This window comes from Poecilia latipinna, unplaced genomic scaffold (assembly GCF_001443285.1).
Source record: "Poecilia latipinna isolate Pla-1442-1.1 unplaced genomic scaffold, P_latipinna-1.0 Scaffold79, whole genome shotgun sequence".
Lineage (NCBI taxonomy): Eukaryota > Metazoa > Chordata > Actinopteri > Cyprinodontiformes > Poeciliidae > Poecilia > Poecilia latipinna.
Window position 1 is genome coordinate 554,099 of NW_015112695.1, and position 18,954 is coordinate 573,052.

Sequence of the window (18,954 nt, forward strand, 5' to 3'; positions counted from 1 at the left end):
AAAGAAGCTGCGGGGTTGAAACAAACTCATGCACTCAGAAATCTTCTGTAATGAAGAAAAAAAATGTAAAATGAATTTCTGAAATGCAATTAGAAGTAAAGGAAAAAGAAGGACTGACTGCGTAAACAGAGGGAAGTCTGAACTCCATTCAACAGAACAGAGGAAAACTACATTGTTACCTCAGCGTGACATTTTAGATGCATTTCAGATTACCTCGCCACACTTATAAAAGTCCAGCAGTCCAACCTGCCAGGGAGCAGTGCGGTGGGCAGGGCCAACGTTCACCTGTCCGTGTGTGATTAGAGTCGACGGGCTCCAACAGGCAGCAGGGCATGTGATACAAGCTGCTGTCAATCTGATGTTCTCCTGGCCGTGTATGCCAGCACACACCGACAAGGCGGTGTGCTTCAGAAGGCCAGTGATACAAGCTGTGGAGCTAAAATGTTGTGATGCTGTTGGCCCTCAGGGACCCTTGCATTTTGGCTCCACAACCTGTGCCGTTTTTGTTTTCTCGGTTGTTTGTTTACCTATCCTACACAGCCAGACAGGAATCTAAAAGTATCTTTGTATTAAAATTAGTGAAAAGCAAACCATAATTTCATCATTTCCTGGCTCAGGTGGCAGTACATCTTCAGTCACGTGACACCGGTCCAGACAGTTTGGCTACCACTTGGCCTTTTAAGTGACAATTCCCCGACGAAGCTGGATGCTTCTGCTCCTATCTCATACTGGGTCATATCCATTTTCTCTGTTACTTCCTGCTCACACAAGATTGCTGCTCCCACAGTGTCCAGTCAGTAGTCTTTTAGTCTACTCACAGCTGAACTGCTGGGATTTAATTGTGGTGTTTTCACCAAACCACATACACATCAGGATGGCGAGATATTTGAAAGAGCAATCATCAGTTCACTTACTTTAAACTTGATCATCATTTTTCACTGGACTTGTTTCCCTAAAAATTTTAACATATCTCATTTGTTTCACTTTCTATCTTTTTTCAAATTTGTTGTTTAGTTTGACCTTTTTGCTTTGTTGAGGGGCAGCTTAAAGTTAAGTCAAAAGGTCAAGAAATAGACATTTTTTTTTTGTAAAAATATTTAATGGATTGTTTTGGTTTTTTTTTTCTGTCCAAGCCATCCGTTAAAATCCAAAATTCAAGCAATAAATTCAAACTTAAGAAAGAACGGTCATTCACCTAATTTGACAGGCTGGTCAGAAGCTGCATACTGACTCTGGAGGAGCTGCAGAGATTCACACCTCAGGTGGGTCTTTATGAAAGCCGCATGAAGTCCTGTTTGCAGAGACAAAGCACAAAAAGTGCTCTGGTCAAAACAATATTGACCTACATGTAAAACATCAAAAATTAACATTGCACACCTTCCTCACAGTAACACATAGTGGTGGCAGCATTATGCTATGGGGACACTTTTTTTCAACCAAGTTGGGGAAATTGATTAGAGTTTATGGGAAGGAGGATGGATATAAATCCAGGACAATCCTTAAAAAGAATAAAAATACTGGTTAAAAGCTGCAAAACATTTGAGACTGCAGGTTCACCTTCGACCAACAGCCCTAATATCCAACCAGAGTTAAAATGAATGGGTTTAGATCAAATACAATTATTATTTTTATTTCAAAATTGATGTTTGCAGATGCTCTCCAACCAATTTTTTTTTTCTGACTTTGGGCTATTTTGCAAAGAAGACAAAATGAAAACGACACATCTTAAGGATAAGCTGAACAAGGGAGACTAAATCCAAAGCATACTTTCAATGTTTTTACCTGCATAAAACATTTGAAAAAAAAAAAAATAATAAATAAAAACCATGTATAATTTCCCTTTACTTTTGAAGGATACTGTAATTATGAAAATCAGCTCAAAACATTCACCACAACACCAGTGTGGAGAACTGATCAACTTGATCAAGAAGCTCTACCAGAAAGGAAAGCGTTTCATTTTTGTCCACCAACAGGTACCTCCACGTCTCCTCCGCAGCTCCATCAACTCCTCCCACTCGGCCCTTGTGATCTGATTGAGGAGCAGCGTCCTCCTCTCCTCTGGAGCGGCTCCTCTCTCTAACTTTTCACAGTCCGCTGCCCCGAACAGGACTCTGCGGTCATGGCCGGCACTCTGCCCCAGCACGGCTCTCCGAACTCCGGCTACAGCGCCAACAACGCCGCGGCGGTGCCGGCTATCACCCAGACGGACTCCAGGGACAAATGGAGCAAGAAGATGGACTTTCTCCTGTCTGTCATCGGATTCGCGGTGGATTTGGGCAACGTGTGGAGATTTCCTTACATTTGCTATCAAAACGGTGGCGGTAAGAGATTTAAGATGTAATTTACCTTCCAGGTTATTAAAGCTACTTTTGTAAAGTCAGTTACTTGTTTAACATGTAATAATAATAATAATAATAATAATAATAATAATAATAATAATAATAATAATAATAATAATAATAATAATAATAAATTTAACCAATAGATTAAATAATGTAAAACTACTCAGAAAAAACTAGCAGGAACTGTCCATGGTGCCAAAGCAGGCGTATCTAATATGGAAAAGTAATACAAATTAAAGGCATTTAAACAAACAAACAAGCAAACAAACAAACAAACATTCTGTTTTTTACATTTAGAGTTAATTTCTTTTTTTTTATTCTGTCTGTGTTACTGGCTCATCTCTTGAAATATCTATATTTCAAGAGAAATATATAATTTGAACAAAATTATATAAAATAAACTTGATAAAATTCATTATTCATTTTGTATACAAGGGTCAATTTAGAACTATCATTTTAGGCAACCAAATTGTAAATAGTAAAGCTATATTTATTTATTTTTTTTAAATGTTTGCATCAACAATTAATTTCAACCAAGGTAATTAGTGATGTGACATTTCTTTCTTTCAGATGTTGTCTTTCTTTCTCTCTTTGTTTCTTTTTTTCTTTCTTGATTTCTTTCTGTGGCTCCTCTGTGGTTGCATCAGTTTTTGATTAATTTTGAAGTCATGTGTTAAAATATATTTGTTGTTTTCAGCTGAGACATTAAAGCATCTTCTCTTATGCATGCGTTCAGGTGCTTTCCTCATCCCCTACATTTTGATGGCGATCTTTGGTGGCGTGCCGCTGTTTTACATGGAGCTGGCTCTCGGGCAGTTCCACCGAACCGGAGCCATATCCATATGGAAACACATCTGTCCCATTTTCAAAGGTAAGGCTGATTTAACGCAGGTATTCAGATAAGACAAAAAAAAAAAAAAAGTCCCTTTGATTGAACCTTTCCCATAATTAATCACTGCATTTTTATTTACAAAGCAAAAGCTAGAAGTGGGAACACTTTGTGATGTGTGACTTGGTCTTTCAGGAATAGGATATGCCATCTGTGTCATTGCTCTGTACGTGTCCTTCTACTACAACACCATCATCGCCTGGGCCCTGTTCTACTTCTACTCCTCCTTCTCCAGCATCCTCCCCTGGACAAACTGCGATAACGCCTGGAACACCCCCGACTGCACCAACTACTTTGGCGTGGACAATGTGACTTGGACAAATTCCTCCAGGTCTCCGGCAGAGGAATTTTACACGTAAGTGCATGTAAGTGTGAGTAACAGAAACCACATAAGCGAGCATAAATAGCTTTTACTGTAACAGTTCTCACAAATGTTGCCAGATGGTTATTTTTATCCACAAGCCCTTCTTGTCTTGTTTGCTGACAGCCTGATGAGACGCGGGTTTTCTCTCAACAGGAGGAACGTTCTTGAAATCCACAAGTCATCAGGACTCAGAGATGTCGGGGGTGTTCGCTGGCAGCTGTTGCTCTGCCTCTTTCTTATCTTCACTATAGTTTACTTCAGCCTCTGGAAGGGCGTGCGAACCTCAGGGAAGGTAGGAATGAATGAACAAATATACTTTATTAATCCCATCTTACATAGATGTACTGCAGAGTATTTATTTCTTTTCATTTTGATAATTAGGCCTTTATTGTGGCTATGAATGCCAATCAAAACAATTGGCAGTATCCAAGCATATAAATGGAAAGTTTTGTAGAAGGAAACAAAACGGCAGAAGAAAATGTGCATTTGAAGCATGGATAACCTCTGCTGTGAGAAGATTGTGAAGCAAAACCCTCCTAACATTTTAGAGCGGTCCCCAAAGTGAAGTCAGAGCTTCAAGCTTCACCTCACATAGACAAATCTGGGACATCAATGACAAGCAGAGACGGTGTCAGAAATGTCTTGGGCTAATTAGAACAAGGAGTGGTCCAAAGTCCTCTTTAGATGAAAGAGGACTTCATCTGAAGAGTAAACTTTTCATTTTGCTTAGAGATTAAGACCCAGGAGTCTGTTGGAGGAGTGGAGAGACACAGAACCCAAGTTTCCACATTCAGTGATGGTTTAGTGTACCATGTCATCTTCTGGTGTCGGTCCAGAAGCTCACAGTTCATGTTTCCTTCTCCAGACAAGCTTTATGAAGACCGATAAAAAAAAAAATGTCCAACTGGAATTGGCATCTGCCCACACTGCCAAAAGTATCAAAACCTGCATCAGTGACCTGTGTGTTTCTGTGCTTGATTTAACTGATATGAAACCCCACAGAGGTCGACAGCATGCAGCCATGCTGCACTGATACTGCAAACCATCAACTATTGAGTACATCCTTTTTTTCTCCTGTTTCTGTGTTTCTGTGAACGCTAATACTCAGTTTCACTTTTTGAGTTGCTAAAATAAAGACTTTCACATCTCTCTGTTCCTCACTCTCTGCCATTTTCTCTGCTCACCGTCAGGTTGTGTGGGTCACCGCCACCTTGCCTTACATTGTGCTTTTCATCCTGCTGATTCGAGGTGCAACTCTGCCAGGAGCCTGGAGAGGTGTGGTGTTTTATCTGAAACCACAGTGGGACAAGCTGCTGGAGACCAGTGTACGTTATCCAAAGCAAAACACCCAGTTTAACCCATATTTCTCATATGTTAGAATTATTATTCACCCATATCATCAGCTTAAAACCCTGCTGTAATTGTAAAATAATTTTTTTTTCTCCTATGCTAATTTATTTAATGTGTAGGCTTAAAATCTAAAAAAAAAAAAAAAAAAAGACATATGAGATTATCTGTTAATTTATTCTTGATTATTTTTAAAACTCTATTTTGGGGGCAGTATTCCTGTATAATAAGAGAAAAACCTGTTAAATGTTAGTTGTTATTTAAGCTTTATCTAATCGAGCAGACAAAGAACAAATTGTCATTTACAGCTTGTATAAAACCTTGGCATGCCCTCAATCAGTGAGTAACAGAAGAACTTGCAGAAAAACTGAACATTTACTAGCCTAAACTATTCTGTGTGTTTTTCAAAGTAAAGCAAATTTACAAAATGAACAGCTTTAAGTTTGTTGGAGGGTTATTAAACATATTTGTTGAAAATGGCGCCAGGATAGATACCAGCCTCTTGACAATCTGCCTGTCTATATCTCCTACATCTATATATAAAAAAAGTCCTCTTCTTCATCCAGCTCGCTGCTGTTTCACCAAACCTGTGCGATCGCTTTGTTTGGAAGCGAATATGGATGAGATGAAATGAGATGCATAAATAAACCACAGAGCAGAATAATAAGATGCATAATTACTTTAGATTTTCTACCCACTAACAAAGCCCTCCCCCCTTTTTCTCCCTCGCTTACGGATATCCGACGCTGTTCTCCCCTTTTTACCGCCGAATGCTCTTCAGATCTCCATGCATGCAGCTGTGCAGCAGCTCGGCCTTCCTCTGACAGGCACATCTTTCAGTTTGACAGAATTACATTGAGTGACCAAGACCACAATGTAGAGAAATAGGAACTTTAACGACGTTAAGTCACTAAAAGGCCAGGAAGTAACGAATGACTTTTCATGGTTAACACATGAAAGCCTGCAGCATCCCAGACTGCAGACTCAAGGAAGGGTTGAAAAGTGTCTGCGTCTGTTTTCCAGGTGTGGGTGGACGCTGCTGCTCAGATCTTCTTCTCTCTGGGTCCCGGGTTCGGCGTTCTCTTGGCTCTTTCCAGCTACAACCCTTTTACAAATAACTGCTATCGGTACGTTTCCTCAAAGTCCAATGACCATTAACCCTCTGAGTCACACGAGTCTGTGTTTTACCGCTGGAAAAAAGCAGGTAGTCTCCATACAAAGTTAGAACCGATGCACATCATGCATCAGCTGCGCTCTATCTGAAACACTTAAAGGTCATCCACACAGAGTAACAGTGTGTGAAATTTAACATATGACCAAGTGTGTGTGTGTGTGCTGTGCAGATAAACCCAATGCAGCAAAGTAAAGGAATATAACTACCATGAATTAAACCAGATGCTGCAGCGGAGGGTAACATCCTCTGGAAGCTATTAATTTAAAAGTATAATCCATCTCTTCTCAGAGAGGTAATCATTTGCATTATAATTGATTTAGGTCTGTTTCCACAATAATAACAAACAGACCTTTAGCTTTTCTTCTTCTTCTCTTTTTTTTTTTTTTTGACAGGACAGATATGCAGGATTTTTGCTTGTAGTGTCGAGCTCCAGAAGACCCACAATTCAGTAAAAAGTTTATTTTTAATATTTTTATATTTGGGGATACAGAATTAAAAAAAGAAAAAGAAAAAACATTGCAATAATGTTTGTTACTGTTATTTACCCTGTAGTATTTTTTAGCATTTATTTGATTATTCTGTGGTCAAACGCAGCACCACCTCATGAATTTATTTAATCTAAATCCCAGATGACGTCAGTAGGCGGGGCCAATCTGCGCAGGTTAACCAATCAGATGTAAGGATGCAAGAGTAACAAGTGACAAACTAAATTACTTAGTTTTACATTTAAATTTTTTATGTGTGCTTGCCTTTAAATAACGTTGAAACATTTGTTTTTTTTTATTTTTTCTAGTTTTATTTTAACTTTTAAGCACTTGCAATAACGACTGTGCGTTTGAGTTGTGCTCTTCCTCCAACAGTGACGCCATTGTTACCAGTTTGGTGAACTGCCTGACCAGCTTTGTGTCAGGCTTTGTGATCTTCACGGTGCTGGGCTACATGGCAGAGATGAGGAAGGTCGAGGTCGAGGATGTGGCCAAAGACAAAGGTCAGAAAATGCAGAAGTCAAAATCAAATCAGCTGATTCAACATGTACTAACCTGTGCCTTGCTCCTGTTGTTATTATGTTTTATTTCAGGGCCAAGTCTACTCTTCATCACATACCCAGAAGCAATTGCAAACATGATGGGGTCCACTTTCTTTGCTATAATTTTTTTTGTGATGATGATCACACTGGGACTCGACAGCACGGTATGAAATCTGGACGGTCTCATAATGTTGTTAATACACAAACGGCCATTTGTGCAACAAAAGTACTGAGAGTAAACACAACAGTACTCTACTTTCTAAATAGGCCATTGCTGAATGCAAATGGTTGCTCTAGATTTGATGGATAACAGAGGGATGGGGCCTCAATTCAACGTACTGTCACACTTTTTCGGATGCCCAATTTTAAAACCGTGTACCATTTTTCTGCCATCTCCCAATTAAAATCCCAATTAAAAAGTCCAAGAGCTGATTGATTATTGGCGGTCACTATAATTTATGAATTTTCTAATAGAAATGTTTGCGTGTGTTTTAGTTTGGAGGGCTAGAGGCAATCATCACCGCTGTGCTGGATGAGTACCCAGATTATTTCTCTCACAGACGTGAGCTTTTTGTCCTGTGCTTGGTGGTCGTCTGTTTCCTGGGTTCTCTGAGCACGCTCACAAATGTAAGTTTTCCTCTGAACACATTTTGTCATCTCATTACTCAACATGACAGTTCCAGCTCTCTGCCGTTTTAAAATCGGGGCCCTTCCAGAAGATAAAATTGTTGATATAACTCACAACTTTGACATGAACATATAGGGTGGCGCCTATGTGGTGAAGCTGCTGGAGGAGTTTGGAGTAGGATGCTCCATCATTGCTGTGGGTTTCCTTGAAGCTATTGCAGTTTCCTGGTTCTATGGTACAAACATAGACGCTTTGACATTTTCTCTTTTTCTGTGTGTTTTTCTTGATAACTGTCTGTAAGAATTACGTTGTGTGTCATTTCTGGTTTCAGGGATTAAAAGATTTAGCAACGATGTTCAGGCGATGCTCGGCCAAGCCCCAGGATTGTTCTGGAGAGTGTGCTGGGTTGCTATAAGTCCTGCGTTTCTCGCGGTAAGAGAAGAAGATAAAAACTAATTTTTTATAACAGTAGCATATACCTGGGACTGGCACAATGAGAACACATTAATGTGTATTTATTTTGAAGGGAAGAAATGGCAAATAAGCATCATCCACTGAGGAGATCCAGAGATATGATACAGTAGATAAGATATGAGTAAAAGCTTGTTGTAGCATCAAATACTCCCTGGACCAGCAGCCTTTAAATAAACTCTTCTCTAGTTTAAACTCCTCACTCCTCTTTTCCCACATTGAAACAAACGTCAGCCTTCATTTTCTACTCTCAGATTGATACGTCTCCTTTTTGTTTGCATCCGTCGTTCTTTTATGTACATATTTAGTTTACTTTAAAGAATAACATTTGCAATGAATGGCAAAAATGTTTATACCCTTTTAACTCTTTTAACATTTTGTCCTTTTGCAACCACAATCCTCAGTGGGATTTACTGTGATTATATATACAAGACCAGCATAAAGTGAGAGATAATGTCAAAGCGGAGAGGAAAGGATCCATAACTTTCAAAATGTTATAAATGTTATACTAGCACAAACCTGAAAAGTGAGGCATGAATATAACTTTCAGATCTGGGATAAAGTGAAACAAACTTTTGTAGAAATGTTTATAGCAGGTCAGATGACACCCAATCCAACTTACAAGCAAAATGTCTCCATGATCACACCGTTCTCATGGAGACACATCGTATCATCATCATCATCATCATCATCATCATCATCATCATCATCATGGATCACCTTGCCTTAGTGTGAACAGGAAAGCTGGTTAAAGCTGATGGGAATATGAATGGTACTAAATACAGGGAAAATCCTGAGAAAAAAAAAAGCTGTAACAGCAACACAATGACCCTACATTTACAGTAAGAGTCACACCGGAAGAGTTCAGATCGAAGAATATTCATGTGATGGATGCAAGTACACAGCTAAATTTCATTGAGAATCCATGGTAGGACTTAACCATCGACTTTCTATTCGATCTGAACAAGCATTAGCTTTTCGCAAAGAAACAAAAAATGCATGCAGGCCTTCAAGATAGTTTGGGGAAACCACGAAAAACAAAACTCATCAGCACGATTGAAAACTTTTGAGCATGAAATTTCCAACACTGAAGTGTAATTTCTCTCCACTCCTCTCAGTACATCATAGTGAGCTCTCTGTTGAAAACGCCTCCCCTCACACTGTTCGACTACAAGTATCCAGACTGGAGCATCACAGTCGGCTACGTCATCGGCTTCTCCTCCTTCATGTGGATCCCCATGTACATGGTCTACAAGCTGGTGTGGACCCCTGGCTCTCTCAAACAGGTTTGTGGATTAAAAGGGAAAAACCCAAAACAATAAAACAATTTCTCGTGTGTTTAGTTTACTAGCCTCTTTTAAAACCTCTGGTCGTCGACTCGTTTCCCACAGAGGCTGGCTGTGTGTCTGAGACCGGAGAGGACCATCCCAGACGTCCATGCAGACAGCCTCAACATGGCCGCCGTGTCGCAGAAAGACACGAACACCTCTGTGTGCTTGTGAACTCCTCCTTAATTAAACCACAGTTTCAAGTAATTTGTGATTGAACCCCAACGTGACCTGTCATCATGACTGTTCTCCTGGTGGTGACGTTGAACACGTCGGATGGCTTTTTCACAGCAGACTGGTGGAAAGTTGAATGCTGCTACATTTGAGGATCTAAGATAGCAATAGCTATATCTTTACCTGCATCACCCACACAGTCCACAGCTCTGTAATATGGCTATTTTCTCGTGTGATACTAGTTTGTTGTATGCTCTGTGGTCTGTTTTAATATTAATGCAGGTGCATCTCAACAAGAATATTTAGACAATATTGAAAAGTTACCTTATTTCAGAAATAAAAAAGTGAGTTCATAAATACATTCATTACACGGAGAGTGAGATATTTTAAGTGTTTGTTTCTTTTTTATTTGAGGATGATGGCTTGGAAATAATGAAAACCCCAAAATGAGTTTCTCAGGAAATTTGAATATAACATAGAACCACAAAATGATTTTACTCCATTAATTCTGGCTTACCAAAAAAGTATGCCCATAAACTGTACTAAACATGCTCTCAATACTTAGTCCCTTTGCATAAATTGTTACATCAACGCAGAGGGATCAGAATGTGGCCCTGCTACGATGTTATGGACACCCAGGCTGCCTTAGCAGCTGCAAATTGAAGCATGAAGTTCTCTAAAATGTCCTGGTAAATGGCTGTGTTGCCTATAGGCGTCAGTCCACCAACATCTACAGACGACATGTTTCTTCAAACTATTACTGGCTGTGGAAACTTCCCACCAAACTTCAAGTCACTTAGATTCTGAAAGAGTAGAAAGGCACATAATCTGAGCGCTTGATTTCCAAATGAAAACGTCTCTGATCAACAGACCTCCAGAGTCTATGTCCTGGATGTGTCTGTGCGTGGTGGCTCTTGAAGCTTTGATCAGTGCAACTCTCACTACTTCAGTTTATCCTTTCTCTTAACTTTCCATGGACATATACAGGACTTTATTACCAGCCAGCTTCTTTATAAACCCATTTGTGTGGCATTTTCTCCTTGTGGAAAGAGTCGAGTACTGTTTGCTAAACACTTGTCAAGTTAGCCATCTTTGCCACTGCTGTGTGTGTCATAACATAATATTTCTATGTTAACACTCATACTGTAATTAAACTTGTGTGACATTTTCATTTTATGAGAAGCAGATGTCTGGATTTTTTTTTTTTTTTTAGCTGTAAGCCATGATAATTAAGACTAGAATCCAATGTTCAAAAACATACCACTCTGTATGTATCAAATATGTAATATATTACTGAAGATTTAATTCCTTGTCATGCACCCATATTACAGTTTGCCAAGGAGAGTAACATTTAGATTGTAATTATAATAGTTTATTTATTTAATTAAGAAGCACTTCCTCCACTATTTACTTGTTTGATGGCATTACTTTCCAACAAAGGGCATTAAATTTGATCACCTCTGGGGCCAAATGTTGTATTTACTTTTAGGTTCAATGCAACAAAGCCCAAAACAGGTTGACAGGTATTTACAGTTTTTACCACATCGTTGTATTTTATGATCTGGCTCTGAAGTATAATAATTTATTAGGAAGGACTGTTGCTGAATTTATCCTAAAAAAAAAAGAAAGGTGTAATTCTCCGTTAAATCCCACAAAATGTAACTGAGCAACACAGAAAGCAGAACAATATGAAATCATACCATTGTCTCACTTTAAAAGCAGGAATCCTCTCTGGTGATAGTATGTGTGAAAATGTTTCTAATTCATTTCTAATCTAATTTTTCAGATTAGATATATATATATATATATAAACAAGTTTCCTAATAATGTCCTTTGACTCTCGTTGGACTGTTTTGCCTTAAATTGAACATGTGTGCAAAAACTGTAAAGGTGGTAACAATATTGTGCCTCCCCATAAGAAGTTTTTACTCTAAAGACTGTTCAGATATTTATCAGGACATATATTATGTTTTAGTCACAAGTGTTATTTTAAATGCTTTATTCAGAGACTTGTGTGATGATTGTTGTGTCCTCCCTGACATGGTTTCTGCAAAATGTGCATAAAGTGATTATAACGCCTAACTGTCTCCATCTGGTTTCTTTTATTCATTCAAGTTTTCAGATAAACATACACAAACTCTTAAGACACCCTAATGTCTGTTTATCTGTTAAAACAATACGTTAGATAGAAACAGAGCGGTATTAAACTTTGGATATTTCTATTAGGCTTTCAAACAACTATAATCCTGCTTTCTCTGCAAACATTCACATTTGAAGTTTTCATTCAAATTCTGTCCACATCAGGGCTTATCTCTTCAAGAACAACAGCGTGCAGGACATATGAGCTGCTGCTGGCTGCAGCGAGCAGATTAAAGCCCTTTTATGCCTATTGAAGTCGAGAACAGGAAAGCGCAGTGGATACATGAAAGGAACACACTATTAAATACAGTCCTGCCTTCTCAACCTGATGCGGCGTATATGAAAATGCTGCCGCTAATATGATACAATGCAAAGCAAGAAAATTGTCATGGTTTTAGGAATGTTCCGAACCCACATGCAGCAAAACACTCAGGAAGACTGAAGATTAGGGGTTTTATTTACAAGCGAAATAATGTGGTACGAGTTGGAGAAACCATAAACAGCAGGCAGGTCAGAAGCGTCCGGGTTGGGTTCTGAAAGGACAGATCCGGAGAGGTGAGTATACGAGGCCGGGAATAACGTGCTGGGCTTACGGGGTCCGAAGAATGTCTGCTCGGGGAGGCAGAGGGAGAGGGAAGCTGACTTGGTGATGCTCGCTGCGTCAGGACACCCAGGGCGAGGAGATCCAGATCCCTGCTAGCGGGCTCGACTGGTCCCGGACTTGATCCGGTTTCCGGGCTCGATCAAACCTGAGACGAGGAGACGTGAGATTAGAACAAGAACGTGTCGCAACACAAGGCTTTCTAATGGCTCTCAGTTACCACAAGGATCAACACTCTGAAGTGCAAGTGTTGGCTGGAGGCTCCTCTTATACTCCTGGAACTGATCAGATGATCTGCAGGTGTGTGCTGACACACCCGCAAGGTGGAGCCGCAGGAGAGAGCTGAGGGAGCCCCCTGGTGGCGAGCTAGCGGCAGCACGGTGACAGAAGACGACAATAAAAATACACAAGAGCTGTCAGAAGCAACATGTCTTATTGTAAACAATCAAAATTGTTGATTGCTAAATGTTCAGAGATGTTATTTTATTCTTTGGCATTTGTGTGGAAAGGCTTGGTTTTTATTACTCGTATCGTTTATTCATGCGTTCAAGTAATCAAGAAGATAATTTCACAAACGTCCCAAATTCCTTATAGTGGCAACCTAATATTCTCTTGCTTTCTCCCTGACCTTTCGCCTGGATTTCTAATGTGATTGAATTAAACTCAGGAGGACTCTGTTAACTAAAAGCATGTCTTATTGAACTGATTTAGTTTAGGGGTATCAGAGTAAAGTGAGCCGAGTGCAAATGCAGGACACACTTTTTGGGTTTTTATTTGTTTTAGTTTTCGTTTTTGTTTTAAAGGCAGAAAACACGTATCCTTTTCCTTATGCTTATATGCACCACTTTATTCCAGGCTATTAAAATACGCCAATATTTGTGGTTGTAATGTGGCAAAATATAGAAAAGCTTAAAGGAGATGATTACTTTTTGAAGGGAAAGCAGGGTGAAGACACTGACATCATATTTTCTTTCTTTCAAGATAAGATTGAAACTGTTGCAGGTTCTTTCTCCTTTTTACCTTATTACCCAATCAGATGCACATCCTTGATTGATTAAGTCAGAACTGATACTTATTAGCAGAATATGTGTCTGTGTTTGCATGCGTTCATTTAAGAGCAGACCTCTGACTTTACGCATTAATTACATGCTTTCTTGTTGCAATGACATTATTTAAGGAGCTCTGTCTACCGTGAGTGACATTTCATGATGTTAATTATGGCCTCAGTGTTAGAAAATACAAGTCGACACACCCATCCATCAGACATGCAGAGAGAGGATATATGCCGCAAGGAGCCTGACCCGTCGCTCTGTTCTTCATTGCACTTTGACACTGCAGAAATAAGAAACAGGAAAGATGCTACAGGTAACCTCATTACTTTCTACTTGTCATTTTTCCATATTAGCTAAATAAGTCTGAGCTGATATATCAGATAAAATTTAATATTATATTTGCTACATATAAACCTATATATATATTTCCTGTTAAAGAAAATCAGTTCATCCTACTTTTCTTTCCATGCACCTTAATTGTGCGAAATATAAGAATAACTGTGCTAACTGAATCTGGTTCTGGTACAGAACCAGAATCTGGTGTGTAGCACACAGAAAAATGTGATTCAAAATAATAAATGCTTCACTGTATTTGTTTTTTGAGAAAAGTTACTTAGAATTATACCTTGGGACGGCTCCTTTCATTTCTGTTCCAACACAAACACAAAACCTTATTACTGAAAACAGCTCACATAGTTTTCAGATTTTTATTTTTTACCTGCATAATAATGAAAAATATAAAAACATAAGGAATTTTAATGAAATTTGCAAAGTGGTCTGTCAGGTAGTCACATTTTTATAGAGAAGTAAATCATGTGAAACATAAAAAGAGTTGTACAATTATCTTATTAGAAACACTTGTATGTCCCACATTTCTTTTATTTCCATTTTCTCTCTACATTGTGCTCTATAAACTTTTTTAGTGGGCTTGTTAATAAAACTGCCTGGTGATCCCAAACCAAACCTAGGAGGAAACCCACACATGCACAGGGAGAACATGCAAACTCTATGCAGAAAGACCAGGACTCGAACCCAGAACCTTCTTGCTGCAAGGCATCAGCTCTACCAACTGCACCACTGTGCAGCCTGAACTTAATTACATCGAACTTCAAATGAGAGTTATTATACCTGTGAAATGATTTTAATGAATGAAACTGTCCTGAAAGATCCTAGGTTGAAGATAATGGAATGGAAATAATAGATCAATAGAGGAGGCTTTGGGTGAGACATGCTGTTGCAGCGAGGCCAGGTGTGCAGCGAGGCCAGGTGGGATAGTAACTGGGGAAGCGGTGGATTTAGGTCAGAAGGGAGAAGTGTAAACAGATGTTCGTGGCTGAGCGGACTAAGTAAAGAGAAGTGGGAGTGGGTGAAATGTTAAGTGTTTTCCAAAGGCTAAGTGGTCACATAGGATCCACCCACATGAACGGTTGAGTTGTCATGTATACCATCTTCACCATCCACATACACACACATGTAAACAAAAGATATATAAACTCTAAAAAGGGGAAGCAAAGGGTTCTTTGTTCCTGGTGTCGGAGTAGAGCTAACATGATGCAGAAGAACCAACAGCAGAGGACGGCGCCCTGGAATCCACGGACAGGCTAAGGCTCTGCACTATTTGAAGGTGACAAGACCCGTTTACCCATAGATCTGGGATCCTTGATTCGACCGCTGTCCTCTGCCCAGAGACCCCAACACTGCTGCAACGGACTTGATGAATGGACAAAGGTCACTGATTGACTGAGATCAAAGAGTCTAAATGATAAAAAGGCCTAGATCTGCTTTGTTCCATTTCAAGGGGATTTTCGTCTCATCAAGACAAGATTCTGACCAAGAACTTCAAAATCTCTGTTGCCAAGGGACACTACATCCACTGGGTATGAGTCCAACTGCTCCCCAAAGCCTTTTAGAGAATCTAGTGACAGGATATCTAAAATTGTTAATTGTAATTGGTAATCCTTTTGAATGAAGCTGTTGTCACTTAACCCTGCTCAAGCTACTAATAAAATATATATTACATTTTGTTGACAATTGTGGACATTGAAACTAATTCGGAGTCAGGAATTATTAGTGTTGCTTCTGAATTATGATCAAATCTATGTACATGGTTCCAGGAAAATGGTGGAACTGTAGGTTTCTTTGGCGATAAATAAATAATTACCCTGGAGTTCAAACCGAACCACTAAAAATGTATCTAGCCTGTACCAAGTGCTCGTTATTAAAGGGAGAGAGCTGCCGTTAACAAAAGTGATCACTGAGGTTATGTGACTGCGAGAGCTACTCAGTTAATTGCCTTGATAATTGAAAAGGGTGATAACTTTTGGATCGGAGGCAGTTAGAGGCTAGACGAGTCTTCCCGCCACCAGCTTACACAGAACGTCTCCTAGACTCTCTATGGAGTAAAGGCCCCAGGATCTAAAGACTTTCCCGACCCGTTAGTTGGAGAGCTGGTCAATAGTCAGTCCATGAGAATTGGGAAGATTAAGGTGGGGCTGGCTATTGCGCAATAACAGACAACACCTCTGCTGTAACCAAGCCATTTCACACTTAAACTATGTCATTTCTGTTTATCTTCATGAATTAAAGTGATAACCTGTCATAAGATTTCCCAAATGTTGTCCATAGATTCTGGGGCTCTTAATTCATCTTTAAATAATATATGTCTATCCATAAATTATTTATTAAAAATATACAATAAAGTTTTCTCAAACAAGTTTTTTCTTTATTTTTGATTAATTTATGCAGAGATAACTCAACAGATCTCAGTTAAATGTTTGGCTTAGATTTCATTTCAATGGAAATCATGAACTTTCTGTTGTTCTGCTTCTGGTGCAGAAAGGTGGACCAGAACTTCATTTCCTCCTCAGGATCCAGAGTTCTGCAAATCATCACCAATTTCAGCTGTTGTACATGTGATGGATCTGAAAATATTCTATCAGTTTAGTTTTCTTATCGGGCTGCACAGTGGCGCAGTTGGTAGCACTGCTGCCTTGCAGCAAGAAGGTTCTGGGTTCAATTCCTGGCCTGGGGTCTTTCTGCATGGAGTTTGCATGTTCTCCCTGTGCATGCGTGGGTTCTCTCCGGGTACTCCGGCTTCCTCCCACAGTCCAAAAACATGACTGTCAGGTTAATTGGTTTCTCTAAATTGTCCCTAGGTGTGAGTGTGTGTGCATGGTTGTTTGTCCTGTCTGTCTATGTGTAACCTCACAACCTGTCCAGGTTCTACCTCGCCCTCTCCCGGAATGTCCGGTGGAGAGATTGGCACTAGCACTTATCCTGACCCCTGTAAGGGGCAAGGAGGTATGAATGGATGGATGGATGGATAGTTTTATTACTGTTTCAGGTTACTGCGCATGTGCTGGATTTTAATTCCATAGGGCTCAAAAGTTCCCTCCGATAAATACAATGCTGCCATTTGCCCAGCAGATGTCGCCCTTTATACACTGGCTCTGTAACATCCTGATTTATTTCCTTCATTTTCAACATGAAATCCTCTCGAATTGCTAAAGTTTTTATTTATATGCATTCAACTGACAAAATCACTAATCCACAGCTTAACCTTTATCTAAAACTCTATGAACATACCATGAAGTTATTAATGTAGTGCTATCAATGAAACCATCCTAAATACATCACAGACTGAAAATTACAAAGTTCAAAGATGGACAAACTTACAGAGCCCATCCGGAGACATGGGAATTAAATCACTCTTGGCCATACCGTCTTATAATGAAGTTGTTCCCACAAGATATTATATATAGCTGCTTTTTCTTCTCCTGTGTCGCTAGACGGGTTCTGTACCAGCTTGTCAGGGTTACAGAGAAAAATAACAAACAGCTTTACAGAAATGTATTGTGAGTGGTCAATGTGGAGGTAGGACTGGAGGAGTTACAACATTCAGGAAAACACTCATCACAGTCCCAATGAAAAAAAAAATTGCGACCACATAAAAACAAAAATGAAAGCTTCAATGTACAAAACATTCAAAATGCAACAGGGTAGAATTACATTTATGTTCCAGAAAAAAAATCCAATGTAATATTTAACATGTTTTCTGCAAAGCCTGAAAAACATCCTAAAACATTTGTACAATAAGCAAAACTGGTGACATTTATCAGACCTTAAGAGTCGTTTATTTGACACTTTGAATAAAGAAAGAAACGCTGAAATCTAACAATGTTGCCCAGGAGCAAAGCCGCCATATTAGCTGCTTAGGCCATGTCTTCTTCTCCCTCCTCTTCAAACTCTCCCTCCTCCTCGGCAGTGGCATCCTGGTACTGCTGGTACTCAGACACCAGGTCGTTCATGTTGCTCTCTGCCTCGGTGAACTCCATCTCATCCATGCCCTCGCCGGTGTACCTGTGACGAGGCAACATTAGCATGTAAGCCTTGCACTAGAACGCCACTGTGTTTTAGTACACCTGATAGCCTGATAAACTCGGTGAGACAGAGGATGAAAGTTGCATTTTCAGATAGTGCGGTTCACTTTCACACTGCACTGTGTCAAACAGACCAAACCTGTTGAAAAACCCATTTCCCTCCTTCCATCAAGGAGTTAGCTTTTTTATTTGGGCTCAACTTAAATGTATATAACATGCTATTTCATTTTGTATGTCTATAGATTGCAGTTTTACTAGCACTTACCTTTACTTTTTCTGCTAAGCTAGCTAAAGCTAATTTAGAAGCCCGCCCAAACTAAAGTGTAACTTTTCAGTTGGTGTCCTAACGAATTTAGGTCTCACTTTTAAAACTTAATGGTTACTTACTTTAGCACCATTCTGGTTGCCACATTGACCAGCTTGAAGATGAGGAATTTCCCTCATTTTTATTGAAATAAAGCTTTGAGTCTGGTGCAGCAATCCGCTAATGGAGGGAACTTTTTTTTCTTCTTCGCTGTTTGACGGTTGAAAGTGTTAAGCAGGTACGTCCAGAAGAAAGGGGGGGGTGTGGTGGAGAGGGATTGAGCCCCTTCCCTTTTATCTTTGATGCTCCTATTGCCCTTTTTGAGTTTGCTTGTTTCTTTTTTCTTTCTTTAATTTGTATGTCAGGAGGCCTGCTTGTGCACCTCAACAATAATATTTAGCTAAATATAATAATTTTGCAAAATAAATTAGTCTGGCTGCCCTTGGCCTAATAATGACCTGATTCTCAGTGCCTCTGCCTTCATGTTGTTGAGACACCGGGCCCAGCAGGAGGGGGCGGATGTGCGCCGTCTAACTATCAAATTATGGGCAAGAATATAGTTTTTCAACATACACTTGTTTGTGAATAAAAACGTAGGTCTGATGTTGATGTTAGAAGGACTGTTTCTACTTATTTTTCGTATTTGCCCTCGCAAGAGCGGGAAAAAACCCTCCTCTCTCCCAATCCAACACATTCTCACTCCCAACTCGTCACATATTGACGCTTGGGCAGGTA

General features: G+C 39.6%; 1 protein-coding gene and 1 long non-coding RNA gene across 2 annotated transcripts; one reads left to right on the top strand and one right to left on the bottom strand.

Annotated features, from left to right (window-relative positions):
• The first annotated feature begins 2,039 nt into the window (after positions 1–2,039).
• On the top strand, positions 2,040–11,814 carry slc6a4b (solute carrier family 6 member 4b). The gene is made up of 13 exons (XM_015018865.1): positions 2,040–2,321; positions 3,079–3,213; positions 3,367–3,586; positions 3,749–3,887; positions 4,786–4,920; positions 5,966–6,069; positions 6,977–7,104; positions 7,195–7,307; positions 7,639–7,770; positions 7,907–8,006; positions 8,103–8,203; positions 9,361–9,528; positions 9,634–11,814. Exons 1-13 carry the CDS (start codon positions 2,120–2,122, stop codon positions 9,742–9,744), a joined length of 1,788 nt encoding a protein of 595 aa, XP_014874351.1. The 5' UTR covers positions 2,040–2,119; the 3' UTR covers positions 9,745–11,814.
• A 5,556-nt stretch (positions 11,815–17,370) lies between these two features.
• Positions 17,371–18,385, bottom strand: LOC106937042 (uncharacterized). The gene is made up of 2 exons (XR_001422290.1): positions 18,303–18,385; positions 17,371–17,895 (listed from the first exon to the last, which is right to left on the bottom strand). It is a non-coding gene; the product is annotated as an uncharacterized LOC106937042 (long non-coding RNA).
• Positions 18,386–18,954: the final 569 nt, after the last annotated feature.